General features: G+C 45.2%; 1 protein-coding gene across 2 annotated transcripts in view; it reads left to right on the top strand.

Moving 5' to 3' along the window:
• Positions 1 to 24240, top strand: part of CFAP43 (cilia and flagella associated protein 43) — a 265732-nt gene that overhangs the window by 125339 nt on the left and 116153 nt on the right. For both annotated transcript variants that reach the window (XM_063927999.1, XM_063927998.1), the window contains 7 exons: positions 963 to 1116; positions 10967 to 11062; positions 11644 to 11721; positions 14949 to 15074; positions 15749 to 15853; positions 16271 to 16387; positions 18201 to 18404. In XM_063927999.1, coding sequence (XP_063784069.1) covers positions 963 to 1116; positions 10967 to 11062; positions 11644 to 11721; positions 14949 to 15074; positions 15749 to 15853; positions 16271 to 16387; positions 18201 to 18404 — 880 coding nt within the window. The remainder of the gene's footprint in view (positions 1 to 962; positions 1117 to 10966; positions 11063 to 11643; positions 11722 to 14948; positions 15075 to 15748; positions 15854 to 16270; positions 16388 to 18200; positions 18405 to 24240) is intronic.

The raw sequence follows: 24240 nt of genomic DNA, 5'->3' as shown, positions 1-24240 counted from the left end.
ATAATGATACCACACACCCGAGGGCATAAACGGAACCGGTGTGGAAAGTGGTGAAAAGAATTGAATCCCACCCATTGTGTCATATGTCAGCCATGACACCTTGTGTACTGTGCATACAGTACATTGTGTGAAATGTCATTCATTTTAGCTTTATTACTAGCACAGAAGTCAGTCAGAAGCAGAAGAGAATAGTGGAATACAGTGTACTGTCATACTGTTATACAGCTTGAGTCTCCCATATCCAATATGCTTGAGACCAGAAGTATTTTCATACCTCCCAACTGTCCCGATTTTCGCGGGACAGTCCCGTTTTTTGGGGACTGTCCCGCTGTCCCACCCGCGGGCCACAGTGTCCCGCGGTGGGGGGGTCAGCTGGGAGGCTCTGTCAATCGCTGCTCTGCTTAGCAGAGCAGCGGTGAATAGACGTTGTGCACATGCGCACAGCGTCTATTCAGTGGAGTCAGAGGGAGAGGGAGCATGCCAGCGGCTCACAGAGCGCTGGGCATGCCCCCTCAGTGACGAAAACGGGGGCATGGCTCGCGATCGCGGGTCCTCCCGTGAAGCCACGCCCCCTTTTCATAGGCCACACGCCCTTTTCGGGAGCGCGCGCGCGGCTTTGCCGCGCGAGTGTCCCGCTCCACAAAACAGCAAAGTTGGGAGGTATATATTTTGGATATAGTGTTTTTCCGTATCTTGGAATATTGGCATAGTATAATGACATATCTTGGGGATGGAACCCAAGTCTAATCACAGAATCCATTTATGTTTCATATACAACTTTATACACAGTCTGAAGGGAATTTTAGACAATATTTGTAATAAGGTGCATTAAACAAAGTTTGTGTACATTGAACCATCAGAAAGCAAAAGTGTGCCCATTTCAGTTGCACTGAAAGCATTCCGTATTTCAGAATTTTGGATATGGGAGACTTCACCTGTATAATGTTCTGTTGTGTTCACAGACCTCCTGGGAATAATACACTGAAGGCAGCCTATGAGTATGGCAGGGCTCTCAGCATTTCTCTTCGGGATGCTATATTCAGCGGAAATGAGGATTTGCTGAAGATGGCACTATGGACACCTGATGCCGATGCCTTGCCTGTTCCAGATAAAGAGGTCTATTTCCTATTTACCTATGTATACATGGCTATTTCTGTGTGTCTCATGTCCAACCAAAGGCTTGATAAACAAAAAAGAGACAGAGGGCCTGATTCAGGGGTGGATGCTACTGCATCTGCTGTGGCTGCCACCATCGGAACATAGGGAGTGATAATATGTAAATGCCAGCCTTCTCCTTGTGCACCGGCATGCAATGGAGGGTACCAGTGAAGAGATGCCCATGTTTAGTGTCCGTGGAAAGTTCAGCTGTGTTAGTGGTTCAGAACACTCCACCATCGCTCGCACCATCAACGCTTGTGACAGCCTATGGGCTGCTCAGAGTTTTCTTCTCAGAGTCATCTAAACATGACCTCTGTGACTGTGGATCTGCATTTAAGAACGCAGCCGCATTCACTGACACATCTATGACCAGGACCGTCTTAACAGCACTGAAGGCCCTGGGCAAAGCTATGTACTGGGGAACTTACTCACCTATTCACAGGAATAAATAATAAAATGAAAACTTACTCCATGTCACAAAACGTTCCAGTTTCTGCTTGCGCTGGGTTACGTACCTGTCACCCCATTCCTGATTCCGGCTACTCAGCAAGCATGTCGCATCTGTCAATATCCTGCAGGTCAGGATATCATGCTTAGCCAAGTTTCTGATCTGAGATGTCTGCTCAGCATACAAACTGCAACACAGTCAGTTTCAGCATGTGACACGGGGCCTAATTCAGATCTGATCGCAGCAGCAAATTTGTTAGCTAATGGACAAAACCATGGGGTCATTCCGAGTTGTTCGCTAGCTGTTTTCGTTTGCAGCGCAGCGATTAGGTAAAAAAGCGGCACTTCTGCACATGCTTATGCAGCGCAATGCGCACGCGCAACGTACTTTCTAAACAGCCGATGCACAGTTTCACACAAGGTCTAGCGACGCTTTTCAATCGCACTGCTGGCTGCAGAGTGATTGACAGGAAGTGGGTGTTTCTGGGAGGTAACTGACCGTTTTCGGGGAGTGTGTGGAAAAACGCAGGCGTGCCTGGGGAAACGCAGGCGTGGCTGGCCAAACGTAGGGCGTGTTCGTGACGTCAAAACAGGAACTAAATAGTCTGAAGTGATCGCAAGCTAGGAGTAGGTCTGGAGCTGCTCAGAAACTACACAATCTTTTTTTGTAGCCGCGCTGCGATCCTTTCGTTCGCACTTCTGCTAAGCTAAGATACACTCCCAGAGGGCGGCAGCTTAGCGTTTGCATGGCTGCTAAAAGCAGCTAGCGAGCGAACAACTCGTAATGAGGGCCCATGTGCACTGCAGGGGATGCGGCAGATGTAACATGTGCAGAAATAGTTAGATTTGGGCGGGTTATTTTGTTTCTGTGCAGGGTAAATACTGGCTGCTTTATTTTTACACTGCAATTTAGATTTCACCACCACACCCAAATCTAACTCTCTCTGCACATGTTACATCTGCCCCTCCTGCAGTGCACATGGGGGTCATTCTGACCCGTTTGCTCGCCGCGTTTTCACGCAGCAGAGCGAACGGGTCCCTGCTGCGCATGCGCCGGCGCCATAGTGCGCCTGCGCATGGGGGACGGCCGAAGGCCGTAGCAGGATAGCGATCGCCTCTGCCTGAGTGACAGGCAGAGGCGATCGATGGGTGGAAGGGGGTGGAACGGCGGCTTTTGCCCGCCGTTTCGTAGGCGCGGTCCGGCCAACGCAGGCGTGCCGGACCGAGTGGGGGGTGGGCCACAGCGGCTGCGTGACGTCATACGCAGCCGCTGTGGGCCAGGGAGCGAGGAGTAGCTCCCGGCCAGCACGCTAAAGCTGCGCTGGCCGGGAGTTACTCCTGAAGTGCAAAGGCATCGCCGCTGTGCGATGCCTTTGCACTTCTGCGAGGGGGGCCGGACTGACATGTGGGGCAGACTAGCCCTGTGCTGGGCGTCCCCCCGCATGTCAGGAAAGATGATGGTAGCTCTACAAAATTTTGCACAGCTACGATCAACTCGGAATGACCCCCTGGTTTTGCCCATTAGCTAACAAATTTGCTGCTGCGATCAGGTCTGAATTAGGCCCACTAATTGCTGACTCTCCCTCCAGGCTGATTATGCACCTGAGAGTTCTGTGTGTGCGCTTGCAGATTCCTGTTTGCAGCAGTGCTATCAGTCCCTTACAGCTTGCTGCTGCCCAAGGTGCACCCCAGTGCATACCTCATGAGTTTTCCCTCCATCCCCAATTGCTGGCCGCTGATTACCATCCTCTGCACTCCTGGCCTTCTATTGTTTCTAGCAGAAAGAATTAATTTGTTAAAGATGTGCGCAGTTACTGTCAGATAGCTCCAACCACCCACCAAACAGCAAGCTGACTGTCATTCACTATCTGACTGGAGGCAGGCAGAGAATTCAGTACTCTGGTGGATAGCTCCAGCCATCCACCAATCAACACGCAGACAGCCATTTGATGTCTTGCTGCAGCCTGGGAAGCAGGTAGAGAATGCTGCCTGGCCGCTCTGATTGGATGTAGCTCACAATCAAAGCGGCCACGCAGCATTCTCTGCCTGCCTCCCAAGAAGCTCTGGAGCCACCAGCCTGGGAGGCAGATGAACCTGCCCGTACCTGATTAAAGGGTACTAGAATTGTGGGGCCCTGGGCATCTGCCCAGTCAGCCTATTTGTTAAGACGCCCTTTACTATGACACTCACATAACACACCCATGAGACAGCATTTTTTTGCAAACACTTCAGGCCACCTCCCAGTCACCGCCCAGGAACACCCAGGATTGTGCGCCAAAATACACAACACTGTTGTCTACTTTACTTGTAGATCAAAATGTAAAGAAATTAATGTGGGGAGTAAAAATTCAAAGACAGAATATAAAATAAATGGTTATGTAACATCAGCATCAGAGGAAATGTGGCTTAGCGTTATACTTTCCAATGATATGAAGGTCATCAAGCTCTGGGGGAAAACTAGTAGAATAATTGGTTGTATAGTAAGAAATATTAGTAGCAGGAAGAACAGGAAGAAGAAGGTTATATATCTACTGTACAAATCTACACGCTGGGATTATTAATTGGTGGAACCAGAGCCGATCTGCCTGGTATGGCACAACAAACCTAGAGGCTTGGAATCTAATAAACTCCCAGTTTCTCTTACGTCCTAGAGGATGCTGGGGACTCCGTAAGAACCATGGGGTATCGACGGCTCCGCAGGAGACATGGGCACTGTAAAGCTTTAGAATGGGTGTTCACTGGCTCCTCCCTCTATGCCCCTCCTCCAGACCTCAGTTATTTCCTGTGCCCAGTGGAGACTGGATGCACTGCAGGGGAGCACTCCTGAGTTTCTCTGAAAAAGCTTTTGTTAGGTTTATTATTTTCAGGGAGCACTGCTGGCAACAGGCTCCCTGCTTCGTGGGACTGAGGGGAGAGAAGCAGACCTACTTAAATTATAGGCTCTGCTTCTTAGGCTACTGGACACCATTAGCTCCAGAGGGAGTCGGAACACAGGTCTCACCCTGGAGTTCGTCCCAGACCCGCGCCGCTGTCCTCCTCACAGAGCCGGAAGATAGAAGCCGGGTGAGTATAAGAAGAAAGAAGACTTCAAAGGCGGCAGAAGACTTCAGATCTTCATGAGGTAACGCGCAGTAGTAACGCTGCGTGCCATTGCTCCCAGCTCACACACACAGGCACCACAGTAAGGGTGCAGGGCGCAGGGGGGGCACCCTGGGCAGCATTAATATACCTCACATAACACTGGCAAAGTACTTATATACACTAAAAAGGATATATATTTCAGAATCCACCGCCAGTATAAAGATTTAGAGCGGGAACGAAGCCCGCCGTCGGGGGGCGGAGCTTGTTTCCTCCAGCACTAACCAGCGCCATTTTTTCTCCTCAGCATACAGAGAAGCGGCCCCGGACTCTCCCCTGCTGTTTGTTAATACAGAGGGTCAAAACGAGGGGGGGGGGGCACGTTTATGTGGTGTTTTACACTTGTAATAAAAAGCGCTGACAGACTGGGTTTTTTGTCTCAGTATACAATGGCGCTGGGTGTGTGCTGGCATACTCTCTCTCTGTCTCTCCTAAGGGCCTTATGGTGGGTCAGTCCCCATTATATTAGGTATCCCTGTTTGTGTGGGGATGTCAGTACGTCTGTGTCGACATGTCTGAGGTGGAAGGCTCATATAGGGAGGAGGCAGAGCAGATGATTGTGGTGTCTCCGTCGGCGCTGCCGACACCTGATTGAATGACTAATGTGACTTTATTATAAAGTTTGGACAAAGCTGAGTCCAAGGATTAAAGCAGGGAGTCAATCCATAGCTTTTACTGTGTCACAGGGCCCTTCAGGTTCGCAGAACCGTCCCTTTTCACAGGTAGTAGACACCAATACCGACACGGATTCTGACTCCAGTATCGACGGTGATGATGCTAAGTTACACCCAAGGGTGGACAAGTGTATTTAATATATGATTGTGGCAATTAAAGATGTTTTGCATATCACTGAGGACCTTTCTGTCTCTGACACAAAGGTCGGCATGTTTAAGGGAAAGAATCCTGAGGTAACTTTTCCCCCATCTCGCGTGCTGATCGCCCTGTTTGATAAAGCTTGGGAAACTCCAGATAAGAAACTGCAGATTCCCAAGAAAATATTATGGCGTAACCTTTCCACTCCCAGGACTGTTTACGGTGGGAATACTCACCCACGGTAGACAAGGCATTTACGCGCTTGTCAAAAAAGGGGGGGCTACCTTCCCCTGATATGGCAGCCTTTAAGAGTCCTGCTGATGGCAGACAGAAAACTACTTTAAAATCAATGTATACATACGAGTGCCCTACTAAGGCCGGCAGTAGCGTCGGCATGGGTGGGTTGCGCAGTTGCAGCGTGGGCAGATAACTTGTCATCTGACATTGACACCCTAGAAAAAGATGCCATTTTGGTGACCTTGGGTCACATTAAAGACACAGCATAATATATGAGAGAAGCTGCGAGTGATACTGGGCTGTTGGGTTCAAGAGCCAATGCCATGGAGATCTCTGATAGACGGTCTCTGTGGACCTGCCAAGGGACAGGTAGGCTGTTTAAAAAAAAAAAGGACTTTGCCTTACAAAGGTGAAGTTTTATTTGGGGAGGGCCTCGCGGATCTGGTAACCACAGCGACCGCGGGTAAATCTACTCTTTTGCCTTATGTTCCCCCACAGGAAAAGAAAACACGGCAATATCAAATGCAGTCCATTCGGTCGCATAAGTTCAGTAAGGATCGGGGCTCTTCCTTCCTCGCCAGAGGTAGAGGGAAAAGAACACCAGCTACGGCTATTTCCCAGGGACAAAATGTCCACCCCTTCCTCTACAAATGCCACTAAATGACGCGGGGGCTCCGCTGAGGGAGTCCGCGCCGGTGGGGGCACATCTTCGACTCTTCAGACAAGTCTGGGTTCAGTCGGACTTGGATCCTTGGGCGGTAAAAATTGTATCCCAGGGATGCAAATTAGAATTCGAAGATGTGCCTCCTCACCGATTTTTCAAATCGGTCTTGCCAGTTTCCTCCTCAGAGAGGGAAACAGTGGCAACTACCATACAGAAACTGTATCATCAGTATGTGATTATCAAGGTTCCCCTTCTACAGGGGAAGGGGTTTTATTCAAGCTTTTTTTTTGTGGTCCCGAAACCGGATGGCTCGGTCAGGCCCATTCTGAATCTAAAATCCCTGAACCTATATCTGAAAAGGTTCAAATTCGAGTTGGAATCTCTCCGGGCAGTGATCTCCAGCCTGGAAGGGGAGGTTTTTATGGTGTCACTTGACATAAAGGATGCATACCTTCATGTTCCCATTTATCCTCCTCATCAGGCGTACCTAAGATTCGCTGTACAGGATTGTTATTCCCACGTCCGACACGTTCATGGCGGACATGATGGTGCTCCTGCGTGAGCAAGGCGTCACATTTATCCCATACTTGGACGATCTCCTGGTAAAGGCGAGTTCAAGGGGGAAAATTATTACAAAGCGTATCTCTCTCCCTGAGAATACTACAACAACACGGCGGGATCCTAAATCTACCAACGTCACAGTTGGTTCCGACAACTCGACTGCCGTTTTTGGACACGATTCTGGACACAGAAAAACAAAAGGTCTTTCTCCCAGAGGAAAAAGCCTAAGTACTCCAGAACATGGTCAGAGACTAAATGCACTCATTTATTAGGAAGGATGGTGGGGCCTATGAGGCCATTCCACACGGACCTTTCGGTGGGATCTTCTGGACAAGTGGTCAGGGTCCCACCGTCACATACATCGGAGCCCTGTCGGAGCCCTGTCCCCCCGGGCCAGGGTCTCTCTCTCTTTCTCTCTTTTTCTCTTCCAACTAGGAAGTTTTCTCCATTTTCTACAGACAGGAGTGGATATGGGCCTAAAGTTAGGCGCAATTAAGGTGCAGATTTCTGCCTTATCCATATTCTTTCAGAAGGAATTGGCTTCTCTCACAGAAGTCCAGACTTTGGTAAAAGGAGCGTTACACATCCAACCTCTTTTTGTGCCCCCAGTGGCACCATGTGACCTTAACGTGGTGTTAAGTTTCCTTAAGTCACAATGGTTTGAACCGCTTCAAACAGTTAAATTGAATTTTCTCACTTGGAAAGTGATCATGTTATTGGCCTTGGCATCTGCGAGGCGGGTGTCCGAATTGGCAGCCTTGTCTCACAAAAGCCCCTATCTGATTTTCCAGGCGGATCGAGCAGAGTTGAGGACTCGTCCTCAAAGTCTGCCTAAAGTGGTTGCGTTATTGCATGTACACCAACCTATTGTTGTGCCTGTGGCTGCGGGTGACTAGGAGAATTCCAGGCCCCTGGTTGTAGTCAGGGCTTTAAAGTTTTATTTAGCCAGAACGGCTATGGTTAGGAAAACAGATGCACTATTTGTCCTGTAGGCAGCCAACAAGGTTGGCGCTCCAGCTTCTAAGCAGACTATTGCTAACTGGATCGGTAACACGATTCAGCAGGTTAATTTTACGGCTAATTTGCCGGTACCAAATTCAGTAAAGGCCCATTCCACTAGGAAGGTGGGCTCTTCTTGGGCGGATGCCCGAGGCGTCTCGGCATTACAATTTTGCCGAGCAGCTACTTGGTCGGGTTCAAACACTTTTGAAAAATTCTATAAGTTTGGTACCCTGGCTGATGAGGACTTCGTGTTTGCTCAGTCGGTGCTGCAGAGTCATCCGCACTCTCCCGCCCGTTTTGGAGCTTTGGTATAATCCCCATGGTCCTTACGGAGTCCCCAGCATCCTCTAGGACGTAAGAGAAAATAAGATTTTAAACCTACCGGTAAATCTTTTTCTCGTAGTCCGTAGAGGATGCTGGGCGCCCGTCCCAGTGCGGAAACATTCTGCAAGACTTGTATATAGTTATTGCATACTTAAGAGTTAAGTTACAGTTGAGATCGGCCTATGGCTGATGCTGTTTTTATTCATACTGTTAACTGGTTATTGTAGACCACGTTGTACGGTGTGTATGGTGTGGGCTGGTGTGTATCTCGCCCTTAGATAACAAAATCCTTTTCCTCGTACTGTCAGTCTCCTCTGGGCACAGTCCTAACCGAGGTCTGGAGGAGGGGCATAGAGAGAGGAGCCAGTGCACACCCATTCTAAAGCTTTACAGTGCCCATGTCTCCGGCGGAGCCGTCGATACCCCATGGTCCTTACGGAGTCCCCAGCATCCTCTACGGACTAGGAGAAAAAGATTTACCGGTAGGTTTAAAATCTTATTTTTTTTACCAAGAACCGCTGCAAGATGGGTAGGCGCATAGGTAGAACAGGGAGAGATTTACTAAAGCTTCTAAAACAGACAAGTGTTGGTGTTGCCTATAGCAATCAATCAGATTGTGTCTATCATTTCTATATTGCATTCTAGAAAATGAGAGACACAATCTGATTGATTGTTGTGGGCAACATAACCATTTGTCTGTTTTAGAAGCTTTAGTTAATCTATTCCTTGGTGTGTGGCAAGGTCACTTGTATGACCTTATCTTGCGTATTATACAGATAACTCCTGGCTAACATGTCATTGTTTCATAGACGCCAGCCATATCTGTGATTGTTTAGTTAAATAATTTAAGATAGTTGGAAACTCCCATTCATGTGAAACATTAACAAGCTAGATTAAACTATACTTGTTTTTTAGTAAAGTCTTCATGGAAAAATATTACCTGTAATAAACCTGAAAAAACACATAGATCCCATGTTCCAGATGTTCTCCAGCAGTGTATCAAAGCAGCCATGTATACAAGTCATTATCAGAACTTAATACTCATTACATATCCATGGCCTTAATGAAGAATTACATAAACAAGCCTAGTCCTTTTATTTCCCAAGTTATTAGATGTTACATTTAGAATTCTAAATAACATGATATAATTATCAGATATACTGCTTTTGGTTAATTGATTCTATAAACCAGGTTACTAAACAAAAGTGAAATTTCTGGTTACTAAACAAAAGTGAAATATTGTAAACCTAATATCAGATATTTTTTTATAAAATTAACTGTTTGAATGTTTCTCCTTAATTCCTTATCACGGCAAATGTTATATGTCCCATAAGCTACTTCTTAACCACTTGTCTGGCACTACAGTATGTGATACGACCGCAGCCAGGGGTGTGTTACCACATCACATACGGCCGGCAAGTCTCGCTGTGTCCCCCATCTGCATGGAGGAAATCCATTTTGCACAAGTGTAGAATGACCTTACTCTAGTTTCAGCGACCCCCTGGAAGTGATGTCACAGTCCGTAACTGCCAACATCACTTCTGAAATTGCTCCCCAGAATGCCTTGCGAGCGGCATTCCGGGGCACATGTGCTGGAACTAATCGTGCTGGGAGGTGAACATTGTTCCCTTCCTCTGCGCCACACTCCACTGTGCTGTCTCTGCAAAAAGGAGAGGTGTTATAAGTATGGGGGGGGCTGTAATTGGGGGGTGTCATCTCTACTAGCGGGGTTATGATGCCACATACAAAAATATTTTTTGGGTGGGGAGTATATATTAATAATATATTTTAAAAATATGTATTCCAGGGGATCTTGTACCACCATGGTGTGTGTGTGTGTGTGTGTGTGTGTGTGTGTGTGTGTGTGTGTGTGTGTGTGTGTGTGTGTGTGTGTGTTGGGGGGGGGAGATAATTTAGGAGATCTTATGCCACTAGGGGGAATATTTGTGATGGGGTATGAGGAGTAAAATTACAATGGGGGCCTATGGACATAGGGTTGGGGGGTATATATACAGGTTGGGTCTCAGTTATCTGGAGACCCATTATCCGTAATATTCCAAAAACCGGAATATCCCGGAGCTGTAGTGATGTCATGATGTGCCGCAACGTTATGACATCACTACTACTGTGACCAATGTCTGGCGGTGGGGGAGTGGCTTTGCAGCTAGTCCCTCACCACATAGTGCATGCCAACCTCTGCTGACCTCACCGCTTTCCCCTGCAATGACCGCCGGACCCCATGGACCCCCGCGGACCAACGTTGCCCCTCCCAGACCCCCGCATTGACAGCCGGACCACTTGTGACGACTGCTGGACCCCTCTCCGAACCAGGTATTCCATTATCCGGAAAAATCCCATATCCGGAATGCTCTTGGTCCCGAGCATTCCGGATATGGCATACTCGACCTGTAATTTATATATAGGTATATATAGTTGTAAATAAAATATTTAAATATATCCTTAAAAATACCTTTTAAACTTTATTAAATAAAAAATAAAAATTACAAATCTGTGCAGTTTTGTGGAAAAGAAATTGTCAATTAAGAGGTTAAAATGTTTTAATGTTTTCATTCCTATCAGCAATATTTTTTCTGTGATTTTAATATTATTATCTTCATTCAGGAAAACCAGCTAAGTGTGGAAGTCACTGAACAAGAAAGCAGCTTCTCATCAGCTGTGTATGGAGATCCCACTTGGCTCGATCAGAAATTGGATGAGGTATGTATTGTACTTCAGAAACAATTTTAACATAAACATAAACATGCCATTCTGCTATTAAAATAAAATTGCAAAGTCCAGTCTATGTAACAGCCTACTGTGTCAACCCCGCCCCCCCCCCCCCTTCCTTCCTCCAGTGCGTCATAATGTATATATAACATGCTATATATTTGATATATTTGACCTTTCTTATACTGGATACCACTGATGTACAGTACGGATTTGTAAGACATCCTGTAGTAATGCTAGTTGACATTGTGAAGGCTGCAAACATTTGATCACATGAAATGTTTGCATTTTTGTCAATTGACCTACGTAGTATTTTATTACTTCTGCAAATATATTGTCATAAAGCAGAATAAGCTAATTTCATTACTCCTGTATTACACTAGAGAGCATGCGATCAAACAAATACTCCTATATAATTTAAGTTAGAAGGTGGGATAGCCAAAACACCTGAAATACTAAAGTAATAATATATTAAATAAATAAAGGTTTAAAAAAAGCCATCTAACTGCAGTACAGTTATTAGTTTATGTGATGATATTTGCTTTCATATAATTCATGTTTATCATGAAAAGGTTAGAAAAGAAGAAACACAGAAATATGCTGACCAAAAGAAAAGTCTGAGAAAAGGCATAAAAGAGCTCCGGGAAAAAGTAAGGAAATCTGACATGATTTAGTATTTGAAGTAAATAACAAGTGGGAAATTATTATATAATGTATCAAAAGCAAAATGCTATCTATTATTCCTGCACTATGGATTCTGTGGCGTTTGTATTCTGATATAATACATTGTTCATAAGATCTACATGTGCAACCTATTGCACATTGCAGCCTTTTCTGCATGTGCAATAACCATCTGGTGTTCATAGATTGTGATCACTTTACTTGTTACTGATCACCAGGACAGGCTCTTATTGGAGCCCGTATTCCAACAATTTAAATGAATACATCTGAGTGGAAAAAGAATCCTTATTGCTGCAATGTGCGGCGATAAGGTGTCTTAATATTCTGGGGATAACCACATACCATGATAAACATGCCTCCAAGAGATCGTAGGAAGGAAAATAAGATTTAGAAAATATTCATGTTTTGCATAGAGTATGAATTCAGGCATACATAGATGACGCTAGAGTATGAATTCAGGCATACATAGATGACGCTGGAGTATGAATTCAGGCATACATAGATGACGCTAGAGTATGAATTCAGGCATACATAGATGACGCTAGAGTATGAATTCAGGCATACATAGATGACGCTGGAGTATGAATTCAGGCATACATAGATGACGCTAGAGTATGAATTCAGGCATACATAGATGACGCTCTTGGTGACCTGAATGATTCTTCGTGCAATTAGACACAATGGGCTTTGGAGGAGCTTATAACAGCGACCTGTTCTCACCTCTTCTGAAAAACACAACCTCACCTCAATATCCTGCCCATGCTTACTGAGGGATGAGGAAATCAAAAGCAGATTGGTCAGTCAACCATGGTTCTTCTGAGATATGCAGGAGCAGCATTTTGGATGTACAAAGTTTATATTAATGATTTTACTTTAACAAGTAACAGAAGGCAATTATGTGGCTTAGTATGAAAGTCTACGGTGAGTTTCAGTGATTATGGCTGGTAAAAAGGACAAACTTGCCAGAATCTCACTGAAAACTTGCCAAAAACTAGCCAGAAAAAAATGTCTCTGCCCGGAGAGATTGCACAGACTAAATGCCTTTTGAGCTATCTGCCTGGACAGAACATAATAAACCGCCACATTAACATATGTATTACTTTGTCACTAATTAATACTCAATTAAGTGGCCCCCAAAAAAATAAATAAAATAATGATGAGCTGTAATTATTTCCAGATGTTATTATTGGGGGCAAAAATGTTTTAAAAATAGAACATTTAAAATGATATGTTAAAAAATATTTTATGTTAATTGGGGCCATATTAGTCAATTAATTATTTAATTAATTAATTAATTAACAGTAGAAGCAGCAAATAATTACAAAACCCAGAATGAATGTACTTCTAAGATTAATTAAGATGGCCTCAAATTGACGTAAAAATATAATTGTCTTCATAATTCAAAAAATGTTCTTATTTTTTAACATTATTTAATTAAATATTATGCTCCACCATTATATTTATTATTTCCTGGGCCCCTTAATTGAGTATTAAGTAGTGGTACAGTAATACATGTTTAATGTGGCTGTTCTGCCTGGATAGATAGTCTAAAATGCATGCAATCTGGGCAGTCTCACCGGCCCGAGGCAGCTCTTTTATTCTGCAAGTTTTTCTGGCCATTTTCTGGCGAGGTTACAAGACACAGGCTACCTAACAAGTTGTACGTTTGACATTACAAAAGTCAATACAGCCATTTGTATCCAGTGGAAAGTCATTCGGGGGGTTTGTGGAGAGTTTGCCTCTAGTTGTATTCTGTTACACACAGTGACTTGAAAGTAAAAAACAAAAATCACCAGTTTAAAAAAAAATTCAGGCTATTACATTCCCCTGTATCATATTAGCCCCAAAGCAATTTGGGCCATTAAAAATGGACGTATGTCTCAATTAATGTCCGATGGTCATTATCGCGGTATCCAATTTGAGGCCATTTTTACCGGCCAAAATTGGACCTGCAGTCGCATGATATCACATGGGTTAAGTTCCCGATCCCATGTGTTTCCGCAGCTCCAGCGGTTGCTTATCGGGGATTATGCACGCAAAGTATAATCTCTAATAAGTGACTGCATCAGTGGAAAAGGACGCTGGTATCGGGGGTTAATAGAATAACTCCTGGCAGTCCTATTAGCAGCGGTAAAGTACCGTTGCTAATAGGATATCCCCCTATGTCTGATTCTATTTCCAAGTGTAATTACATTATTTTCCTGAATAATTATTTTTTTTTCCTGTTATTTTTGCCTGATGTGTGAATTTATGCCCATGGTTTTGGCTAACTATAGTGCAACCATAATATAACATGAAAACTGTCCCCGGTATCAAGCATGTGAATTATGTGAAATTATTTTAAAATTGGATTATAGCAGTAGTACAGGTTGAGTCTCCCATACAGAATCTTCTGAATACGACTGAAATAGTGAAACCTTTCTGATGGTTTGATGTACACAGATTTTGTTTCATGCAAAAAATTATTAAAAATATTGTAGAAAATTATCTTCAAACTATGGGGGTAATTCAGACCTGCTCGTAGCAGTAAATTTGTTAGCAGTTGGGCAAAACCATTTGCATTGCAGATATAACATGTGCAGAGAGAGTTAGATTTAGGTGTGGTGTGTTCAAACTGAAATTTAAATTGCAGTGTAAAAATAAAGCAGCCAGTATTTACTCTGCACAGAAACAAAATAACCCACCCAAATCTAACTGTCTCTGCACGTTACATCTTCCCCACCTACAGTGCATATGGATTTGCCCAACAGCTAACAAATTTGCTGCTACGATCAGGTCTGGATTACCCCCTATGTGTATAAGATGTATATGAAACCAAAATTATTTTGTGTATGTACACAAACTTTGTTTCACGTACAAAATTATAAATAAATATTGTATAAAATATCCTTCAGGCTATGTGTATAGGAAACATAAATGCATTTCGTGTTTAGCCTTGGGTCCCATCCCCAAAATATCCCATTATGGTATGCAAATATTCCAAACGATAGAAAAATACGATCTCCAAAATACTTGTGGTTCCAAGCATTTTGGATATGGGAGACTTAACTTGCAGTTGGACATGTGGTTACATCAACACTATCAAGACCAATAAAAATGGTGATAAAACAATTCAACATGCTAAAATATACGTTTGGAAAGTATTTATACTATTATCCTATTTTATACAAGGTGCTCATACTGTGTGTCTTTTTAGATACAAGCTATGATGCGAGAGAATGAATCATTACCTGACATTGAAAAGTTGAACCAGCAGGAATTTAACCTGGACACAGAAGAGCAGGAAAGACTGCGGGCGGAAAGTGAGCAGGAAGTGGAGAGAGTAAGTGGTCGCCTAAATGCAAAAGAGAAATGTGATCGTTACTATAGGCCAGTGGTTCCCAAACGTTTTTGGATAACGATGCCCTAGAGCACAGGTTCTCAAACTCGGTCCTCAGGACCCCACACAGTGCATGTTTTGCAGGTCTCCTCACAGAATCACAAGTGAAATATTTAGCTCCACCTGTGGACCTTTTAAAATGTGTCTGTGAGTAATTAATACACCTGTGCACCTGCTGGGTTACCTGCAAAACATGCACTGTGTGGGGTCCTGAGGACCGAGTTTGAGAACCACTGCCCTAGAGTATCAGAATTGTTTTCACGGCACCCTTGGGCCAAAAGTTTATTATTGTGAAATTCAGAAAAAATATAAAATTAAGTAAATTGTGTTCATATGTCATCCTTAGGTTCCATTGTGTGGTGAGTGACAGGATTTGCTTCTGTTTGTCCACATAGTCTATAATTGGAAGCCACAAGCACTGGTTTTGCCTATTACATTGACCATACATAATTTTAATTAATCTTGGACCACCAACCCACTGGCAGGGGTGCAAGTGCCCTTAGGCACATTTGGGTGCCACTATACCCAGTTTGAGAACCACTGCTATAGTCTCAGGAAATGTGCTACATTTGGTGCACTTGCAGAATAAATTATTTTTTGTGTGTGTTTCCTTAAAGGTACGAAGAGAAATTGAGCTGGAAAATGTGTCTAAACAATATCTACGTGAAATCATTAAAAAAGAATGCTGGGATTCTATGGCTGTTAAAGGACGCTCTATCATGGTAAATGTAGTTTATGCTTCATGTCTTGACCATCCTATATAATACAGGGCGAATGCAGCTCCTTACCTCTGTGGGGGAAATTCAAGTGTTTTGCACACCTGCGGTCAATAGATGGCGCCCAATGGAGCAATTAAAGTGTTGCCCTTTTCAGTAGAACACAGCAGCCATAACTTACATGTTATGCCGCTCAGTCATTTTGACGGACTGGTAACCAGTTCGACATAAAGTAGGAATGTTATACAATATTAGCTTTAGTAACATAATACAAAGTAAATAGAACTTTTGTTAAATGTACAAGACAGTCATAGCAAAATGTAAAGATGAATATTCTAAAAAAATGAATTTATTACATGTCTATAGAATGTTACACTAGTTTAATCAGATTGAGTTATTATATTGATTTCTCTGGTATTTAAGTCTTTTCATACAGAATATGAAGTGAAGAACTATCCTTTGAAAGAACGAACTGTAAAGGAGCTGGAAGATTTTGCCAGAGTTTTAAATGTCAAGAAGATTGAATCAGTCGATCTCAAAGTAAAATAAAAACAAGCCGTTTATTTACTTTTATTGGTCTAACTTTTTGTTGTTGTTGTTTTTTTTGTTCCATTTCATTCTGTAGCAAAGTGTAACCTTGTCAGTAGTTGTAACTTGTAACATCCATCCAGCCAGCCAATATATTGCAAATTAGCCCCAATTTTCAGCACCTTGTTTGTTGTACTTAATTGAACATGGCCGGTAAGACACAAGGCTACCCAAATCTAAACAAAGAGAAACATGTACAACTAAATATTATCACCATTCACAGCAACAGGAAGGGTTCACAGACTGGAAAGCAGTTGCTGTAAATGGTAAAGTCCGTATGTGCCTCCTTACTCTGCTACACAATGAATCTATATGCTACTGTAGTTACGGGGTGAGCTGTATTTACACAGTGTCTCAGCGTCCCTCTGCTGACAATACTGGTGCTCTGACACTGACAGGACCACTTTTTCAACATTGCATAGAATAGAGACTACTTCCCTATTTGGCCTCCCTCTTCATTAATACCGTTTTCACGTCGCTAAAGCAGGTCACTCCCAGGACTTCTTTATGGGTCCTTCCCGGGTTCGACCTGCTTGGGACCCCTTTCAGACTGGCGGCAGCAACCCGCCATATTGCCGGGATGGTGACATGCTCGGTGACGTGTGCGGAGGCGGCGATTGGAGATCAGATCATTTCCAAGCGCCGCCTCTCCCTGTAGTGTGAACGTGTCCCAGGTCGCATTGACCTGGCAACCCGTTCACACTGCACTTCAACACGGGAATAACCCTGCTTTATTACCGGGTTGAAATATCGGGTCAGTCGACCCAGGAAATTGTAACATACCCCTTTCACACCGCACCTCGTCGACCCGGCAATATACCTGGTTATGTGTGCGATGTGAAAGGGGTAGTTGAACTTTTCTGGTTTCCCCAGATACGTGTCTCATTCAACCTTTATTCAACTATTTTAACACTCAGGAGAAGTAATGCCCTCTAGCTGCCTGTGTTTTTAATGTTATATTTATTGATTTTTTATTTTTATTTTAAACCAACACTTTACTTATGCCAAACTCTGCACCCAGTTTATCTTATTCATATGGCATCTACTTTACAAGAACTAATAAATCCCAGTTAAAAGTAGAACTATTCGTCTACACCTGGGATTCGTTATCACTCATGTAATAACTACACCCTACAGCGAGATGACCAAGCTCTTCATATATACAGATGGGTCCACGGTTATCTTGGCTAGTTTGCTGCGCCTAGGCACACCATGTTTTATTAACATAAACCCTTCATCTATTGTTCTCAGCTGCAAAACAATACAGAGAACAATGCAGCAGGGGATTAAGGGGGTAATTCTGAGTTGATCGCAGCAGCAAGTTTGTTAGCAATTGGGCAAAACCATGTGTACTGCAGGGGGGCAGATATAACATTTGCAGAGAGAGTTAGATTTGGGTGGGTTATTTTGTGTCTGTGCAGGGTAAATACTGGCTGCTTTATTTTTACACTGCAATTTAGATTTCAGTTTGAATACACCACACCCAAATCTAACTCTCTCTGCACATGTTATATCTGCCCCCCCTGCAGTACACATGGTTTTGCCCAACTGCTAACAAAGTTCCTGCTGCGATCAACTCAGAATTACCCCCCAATTCATTACAGCAGGGAATTAAGTCCGACTACCCAGTCTCAGTTAATCCTATTAAAGGTCAAGATAAACATGGACCCTTCTGTATGTTCTCTTACGTGGATCACAATGATTTACCAATCATATAAAAAACAAATGATACGAGGAGCCAGCATGATGTTTCTTTTTCCTTTAGGCGAGAAAAGAAATTGTTGAGGTTCAGGCAAAAACTGGATCAGAAGAGGAGGAAGAAGTGGAGGAGGAGACTGTGAAAAGCCAGGACATCACCTCTCTGATTGGGAGCCTGAGTGACCAATATGGCGGAGACACCTCCCACTTGTACAGCCAGCTGGAAATGCACAGCCGGGAGGAGAAAATTAACCAGATTATTTTGTTGCAGGTAAGTAGCACTAGGGCCGTGTGATACAGATTGTTCTGCTGCTATGTGTGCCTCTCGGCCATATCTGTGGAATGCAGGAAATAGCTTTATGTTTTTAGACTCTTTGGGGCAGATGTATTAATCCCGGAGAAGTGATAAAGCAGTGATAAGTGCAAGGTGATAATTCACCAGCCAGTCAGCTCCTAACTGTCAATTTACATATTGGAGCTGATTGGCTGGTGCGTTATCACCTTGCACTTATCACTGCTTTATCACATCTCCAGGCTTAATAAATCTGCCTTTATCATTTAAATCAATTACAAAAAATGCAAGTAACTTGTGTGTAGCTCAAACACCATGCACTACAAGTGATTCTTTACGGGTGTAGTACGGTATGCCGTCGCTCGGGCTCCCGGCGACCAGCATACCGGCGCCCGACCGCCGGCATACCGACAGCCTGGCGAGCGCAAAGGAGCCCCTTGCGGGCTCGCTGCGGGCACGGCGCGCCACACTATTTTATTCTCCCTCCAGGGGGGTCGTGGACCCCCACGAGGGAGAATAGTTGTCGGTATGCCGGGTGTCGGGATTCCGGCGCCGGTATACTGTGCGCCGGGATCCCGACATTCGGCATACAGAAGACCACCCTTCGTTACATGTCTGGTAAATCTACCACCACACGCTAGAAGTATATACAGTACTAAATTGTTTATGCACTAGACTATTACACATTACAGGCAATTTTTAAAATGTCTGTAGTTCAAATATCACGTTTAAATAATATATAATGTAGGCATCTTAAGTAAGTGTTTTAGTGGTTTTTGTATGGCTGATTAAGGATGTGGAGCTTTTCACAGATGAATTACACATACACATATTTCCCACTACAAGGATAATGTAGTATAATGTAGCTGCTCTGTCTCCTGATTTGGCATGACACAAGGAGTGGTCTTTTAGATTAAAATTAGAAGAGTGTTGTCCATGGACCTCACTTGGGGGTATATGCAATTGCCGGCGAATCGCGGCAATTTTTCGCCCGTTTTTTAATTCAACACAATTCGACTGTCGAATTCCGGCAGGTGGGTGCCGGAATTCTACATTTCTCTGACGTCCTAGTGGATGCTGGGGACTCCGTAAGGACCATGGGGAATAGCGGCTCCGCAGGAGACTGGGCACAAAAGTAAAGCTTTAGAACTACCTGGTGTGCACTGGCTCCTCCCCCTATGACCCTCCTCCAAGCCTCAGTTAGATTTTTGTGCCCGAACGAGAAGGGTGCACACTAGGTGGCTCTCCTGAGCTGCTTAGTGAAAAGTTTAGTTTTAGGTTTTTTATGTTCAGTGAGACCTGCTGGCAACAGGCTCACTGCATCGAGGGACTAAGGGGAGAAGACGCGAACTCACCTGCGTGCAGAGTGGATTGGGCTTCTTAGGCTACTGGACATTAGCTCCAGAGGGACCGATCACAGGCCCAGCCATGGATAGGTCCCAGAGCCGCGCCGCCGGCCCCCTTACAGAGCCAGAAGACAGAAGAGGTCCGGAAAATCGGCGGCAGAAGACGTCCTGTCTTCAACAAGGTAGCGCACAGCACTGCAGCTGTGCGCCATTGCTCTCAGCACACTTCACACTCCGGTCACTGAGGGTGCAGGGCGCTGGGGGGGGGGGCGCCCTGAGACGCAATAAAAACACCTTGGATGGCAAAAAATGCATCACGTATAGCTCCTGGGCTATATGGATGAATTTAACCCCTGCCAGAATACACAGAAAAACGGGAGATAAGGCCGCCGAGAAGGGGGCGGAGCCTATCTCCTCAGCACACTGGCGCCATTTTCCCTCACAGCTCCGTTGGAGGGAAGCTCCCTGGCTCTCCCCTGCAGTCACTACACTACAGAAAGGGTTAAAAAAGAGAGGGGGGCACTAATTACGCGCAGTATTAAAAATACAGCAGCTATAAGGGGAAAAACACTTATATAAGGTTATCCCTGTATATATATAGCGCTCTGGTGTGTGCTGGCAAACTCTCCCTCTGTCTCCCCAAAGGGCTAGTGGGGTCCTGTCCTCTATCAGAGCATTCCCTGTGTGTGTGCTGTGTGTCGGTACGTTTGTGTCGACATGTATGAGGAGAAAAATGATGTGGAGACGGAGCAGATTGCCTGTAATAGTGATGTCACCCCCTAGGGGGTCGTCACCTGAGTGGATGAACTGTTGGAAGGAATTACGTGACAGTGTCAGCTCTGTATAAAAGACAGTGGTTGACATGAGACAGCCGGCTACTCAGCTTGTGCCTGTCCAGACGTCTCATAGGCCGTCAGGGGCTCTAAAGCGCCCGTTACCTCAGATGGCAGATATAGACGCCGACACGGATACTGACTCCAGTGTCGACGGTGAAGAGACAAATGTGACTTCCAGTAGGGCCACACGTTACATGATTGAGGCAATGAAAAATGTTTTACACATTTCTGATAATACGAGTACCACCAAAAAGGGGTATTATGTTCGGTGAGGAAAAACTACCTGTAGTTTTCCTGAATCTGAGAAATTAAATGAGGTGTGTGATGATGCGTGGGTTTCCCCCGATAACAACTGATAATTTCTAAAATGTTATTGGCATTATATCCTTTCCCGCCAGAGGTTAGGGTGCGTTGGGAAACACCCCCTAGGGTGGATAAAGCGCTCACACGCTTGTAAGAACAAGGGCTCTACCCTCTCCTGAGATGGCCGCCCTTAAGGATCCTGCTGATAGAAAGCAGGAGGGTATCCTAAAATGTATTTACACACATACTGGTGTTATACTGCGACCAGCAATCGCCTCAGCCTGGATGTGCAGTGCTGGGTTGGCGTGGTCGGATTCCCTCACTGAAAATATTGATACCCTAGATAGGGTCAGTATATTATTGCCTATAGAGCATTTAAAAGATGCATTTCTATATATGCGTGATGCACAGCGGAATATTTGCCGACTGGCATCAAGTCTAAGTGCGTTGTCCATTTCTGCCAGTAGAGGGTTATGGACACGACAGTGGTCAGGTGATGCGGATTCCAAACGGCATTTGGAAGTATTGCCTTATTAAGGGGAAGAGTTATTTGGGGTCGGTCTTTCAGACCTGGTGGCCACGGCAACAGCTGGGAAATCCACGTTTGTACCCCAGGTCGCCTCTCAACATAAGAAGACGCCGTATTATCAGGCGCAGTCTTTTCGTGGGCAAGCTGGCAAAAGGTTCCTCATTTCTGCCCCGTGACAGAGGGAGAGGAAAAAGGCTGCAGAAATCAGCCAGTTCCCAGGAACAGAAGCCCTCTCCCGCCTCTGCCAAGCCCTCAGTATGACGCTGGGGCTTTACAAGCAGAATCAGGCACGGTGGGGGCCCGTCTCAATGAATTTCAGCGCGCAGTGGGCTCACTCGCAAGTAGACCCCTGGATCCTTCAGGTGATATCTCAGGGGTACAAATTGGAATTCGAGACGTCTCCCCCTCGCCGTTTCCTAAAGTCGGCTTTACCGATGTCTCCTTCTGACAGGGAGGCAGTTTTGGAAGCCATTCACAAGCTGTATTCCCAGCAGGTGATAATCAAGGTACCCCTCCTGCAACAGGGAACGGGGTATTATTCCACACTGTTGTGGTACCGAAGCCGGACGGCTCGGTGAGACCGATTCTAAATCTAAAATCTTGAACACTTACATACGGAGGTTCAAATTCAAGATTGAGTCACTCAGAGCAGTGATTGCGAACCTGGAAGAAGGGGACTACATGATGTCTCGGGACATCAAGGATGCTTACCTTCATGTCCCAATTTACCCTTCTCACCAAGGGTACCTCAGGTTTGTGGTACAGAACTGTCACTATCAGTTTCAGACGCTGCCGTATGGATGGTCCACGGCACCCCGGGTCTTTACCAAGGTAATGGCCGAAATGATGATACTCTTTCGAAGGAAGGGAATTTTAGTTATCCCTTACTTGGACGATTCCCTGATAAGGATAAGATCCAGGGAACAGTTGGAGGTCGGTGTAGCACTATCTCAGGTAGTGTTGCGGCAGCACGATTGGATTCTCAATATTCCAAAATCGCAGCTGATTCCGACGACTCGTCTTCTGTTCCTAGGGATGATCCTGGACACAGTCCAGAAAAGGGTGTTTCTCCCGGAGGAGAAAGTCAGGGAGTTATCCGAGCTAGTCGGGAACCTCCTATAACCGAGCCAAGTCTCAGTACATCAATGAAAGGGTTCTGGGAAAAATGGTGGCTTCCTACGAAGCAATCCCATTCGGCAGATTCCACGCAAGAACTTTCCAGTGGGACCTGCTGGACAAATGGTCCGGGTCGCATCTTCAGATGCATCAGCGGATAACCCTGTCACCAAGCACAAGGGTGTCTCTCCTGTGGTGGTTGCAGAGTGCTCATCTTCTAGAGGGCCGCAGATTCGACATTCAGGACTGGGTCCTGGTGACCACGGATGCCAGCCTGCGAGGCTGGGGAGCAGTCACACAGGGAAGGAATTTCCAGAGCTTATGGTCAAGCCTGGAGACATCACTTCACATAAATATCCTGAAGCTAAGGGCCATTTACAATGCTCTAAGCTCAGCAAGACCTCTGCTTCAAGGTCACCCGGAGTTGATCCATTTGGACAACATCACGGCAGTCACCCACGTAAACAGACAGGGTGACACAAAAAGCAGGAGGGCAAGGCAGAAGCTGCAAGGATTCTTCGCTGGGCGGAAAATCATGTGATAGCACTGTCAGCAGTATTCATTCCGGGAGTGGACAACTGGGAAGCAGACTTCCTCAGCACGACCTCCACCCGGGAGAGTGGGGACTTCACCCAGAAGTCTTCCACATGTTTATAAAACTCGACAAGTATTGCGCCAGGTCAAGGGACCCTCAGGCAATAGCTGTAGACGCTCTGGTAACACAGTGGGTGTACCAGTCAGTGTATGTGTTCCCTCCTCTACCTCTCATACCCAAGGTACTGAGAATTATAAGATGGAGAGGAGGAAGCACTATATTCGTGGCTCCGGATTGGCCAAGAAGGACTTGGTAACCGGAACTTCAAGAGATGCTCACGGAGGATCCGTGGCCTCTACCTCTAAGAAGGGACCTGCTCCAGCAAGGACCCTGTCTGTTCCAAGACTTACCGCGGCTGCGTTTGACGGCATGGCGGTTGAACGCCGAATCCTGAAGGAGAAAGGCATTCCGGATGAAGTCATTCCTATCCTGATCAAAGCCAGGAAAGATATAACCGCTAAACATTATCACCGCATTTGGCGAAAATATGTTGCGTGGTGCGAGGCCAGTAAGGCCCCGACGGAGGAATTTTCAACTAGGTCGATTCCTACATTTCCTGCAAACAGGAGTGTCTATGGGCCTGAAATGGGGGTCCATTAAGGTTCAAATTTCGGCCCTGTCAATTTTCTTCCAAAAAGTACTAGCTTCATTCCCTGAAGTTCAGACGTTTGTGAAAGGGGTACTGTATATACAGCCTCCTTTTGTGCCTCCAGTGGCACCTTGGGATCTAAATGTAGTTTTTGGGTTCCAAAAGTCACATTGGTTTGAACCACTTAAATATGTGGAGTTAAAATATCTCACATGGAAAGTGGTCATGCTGCTGGCCCTGGCCTGGGCCAGGTGCGTGTCAGAATTGGCGGCTTTATCCAGAAAAAGCCCTCATCTGATTTTCCATTCGGACAGGGCGGAATTGAGGACTTGTCCTCAGTTTCTCCCTAAGGTGGTTTTCAGCTTTTCACCTGAATCAACCTATTGTGGTGCCTGCGGCTACTAGGGACTTGGAGGACTCCAAGTTGCTAGACGTTGTCAGGGCCCTTGTAATATAGGTTTCCAGGACGGCTGGAGTCAGAAAATCTGACTCGTTGTTTAT

Source organism: Pseudophryne corroboree, chromosome 6, assembly GCF_028390025.1.
Source record: "Pseudophryne corroboree isolate aPseCor3 chromosome 6, aPseCor3.hap2, whole genome shotgun sequence".
In the NCBI taxonomy this organism is placed as follows: domain Eukaryota; kingdom Metazoa; phylum Chordata; class Amphibia; order Anura; family Myobatrachidae; genus Pseudophryne; species Pseudophryne corroboree.
The sequence above is the reverse complement of the archived record's forward strand: the minus strand, read 5'-3'. Positions and strand labels throughout refer to the sequence as shown.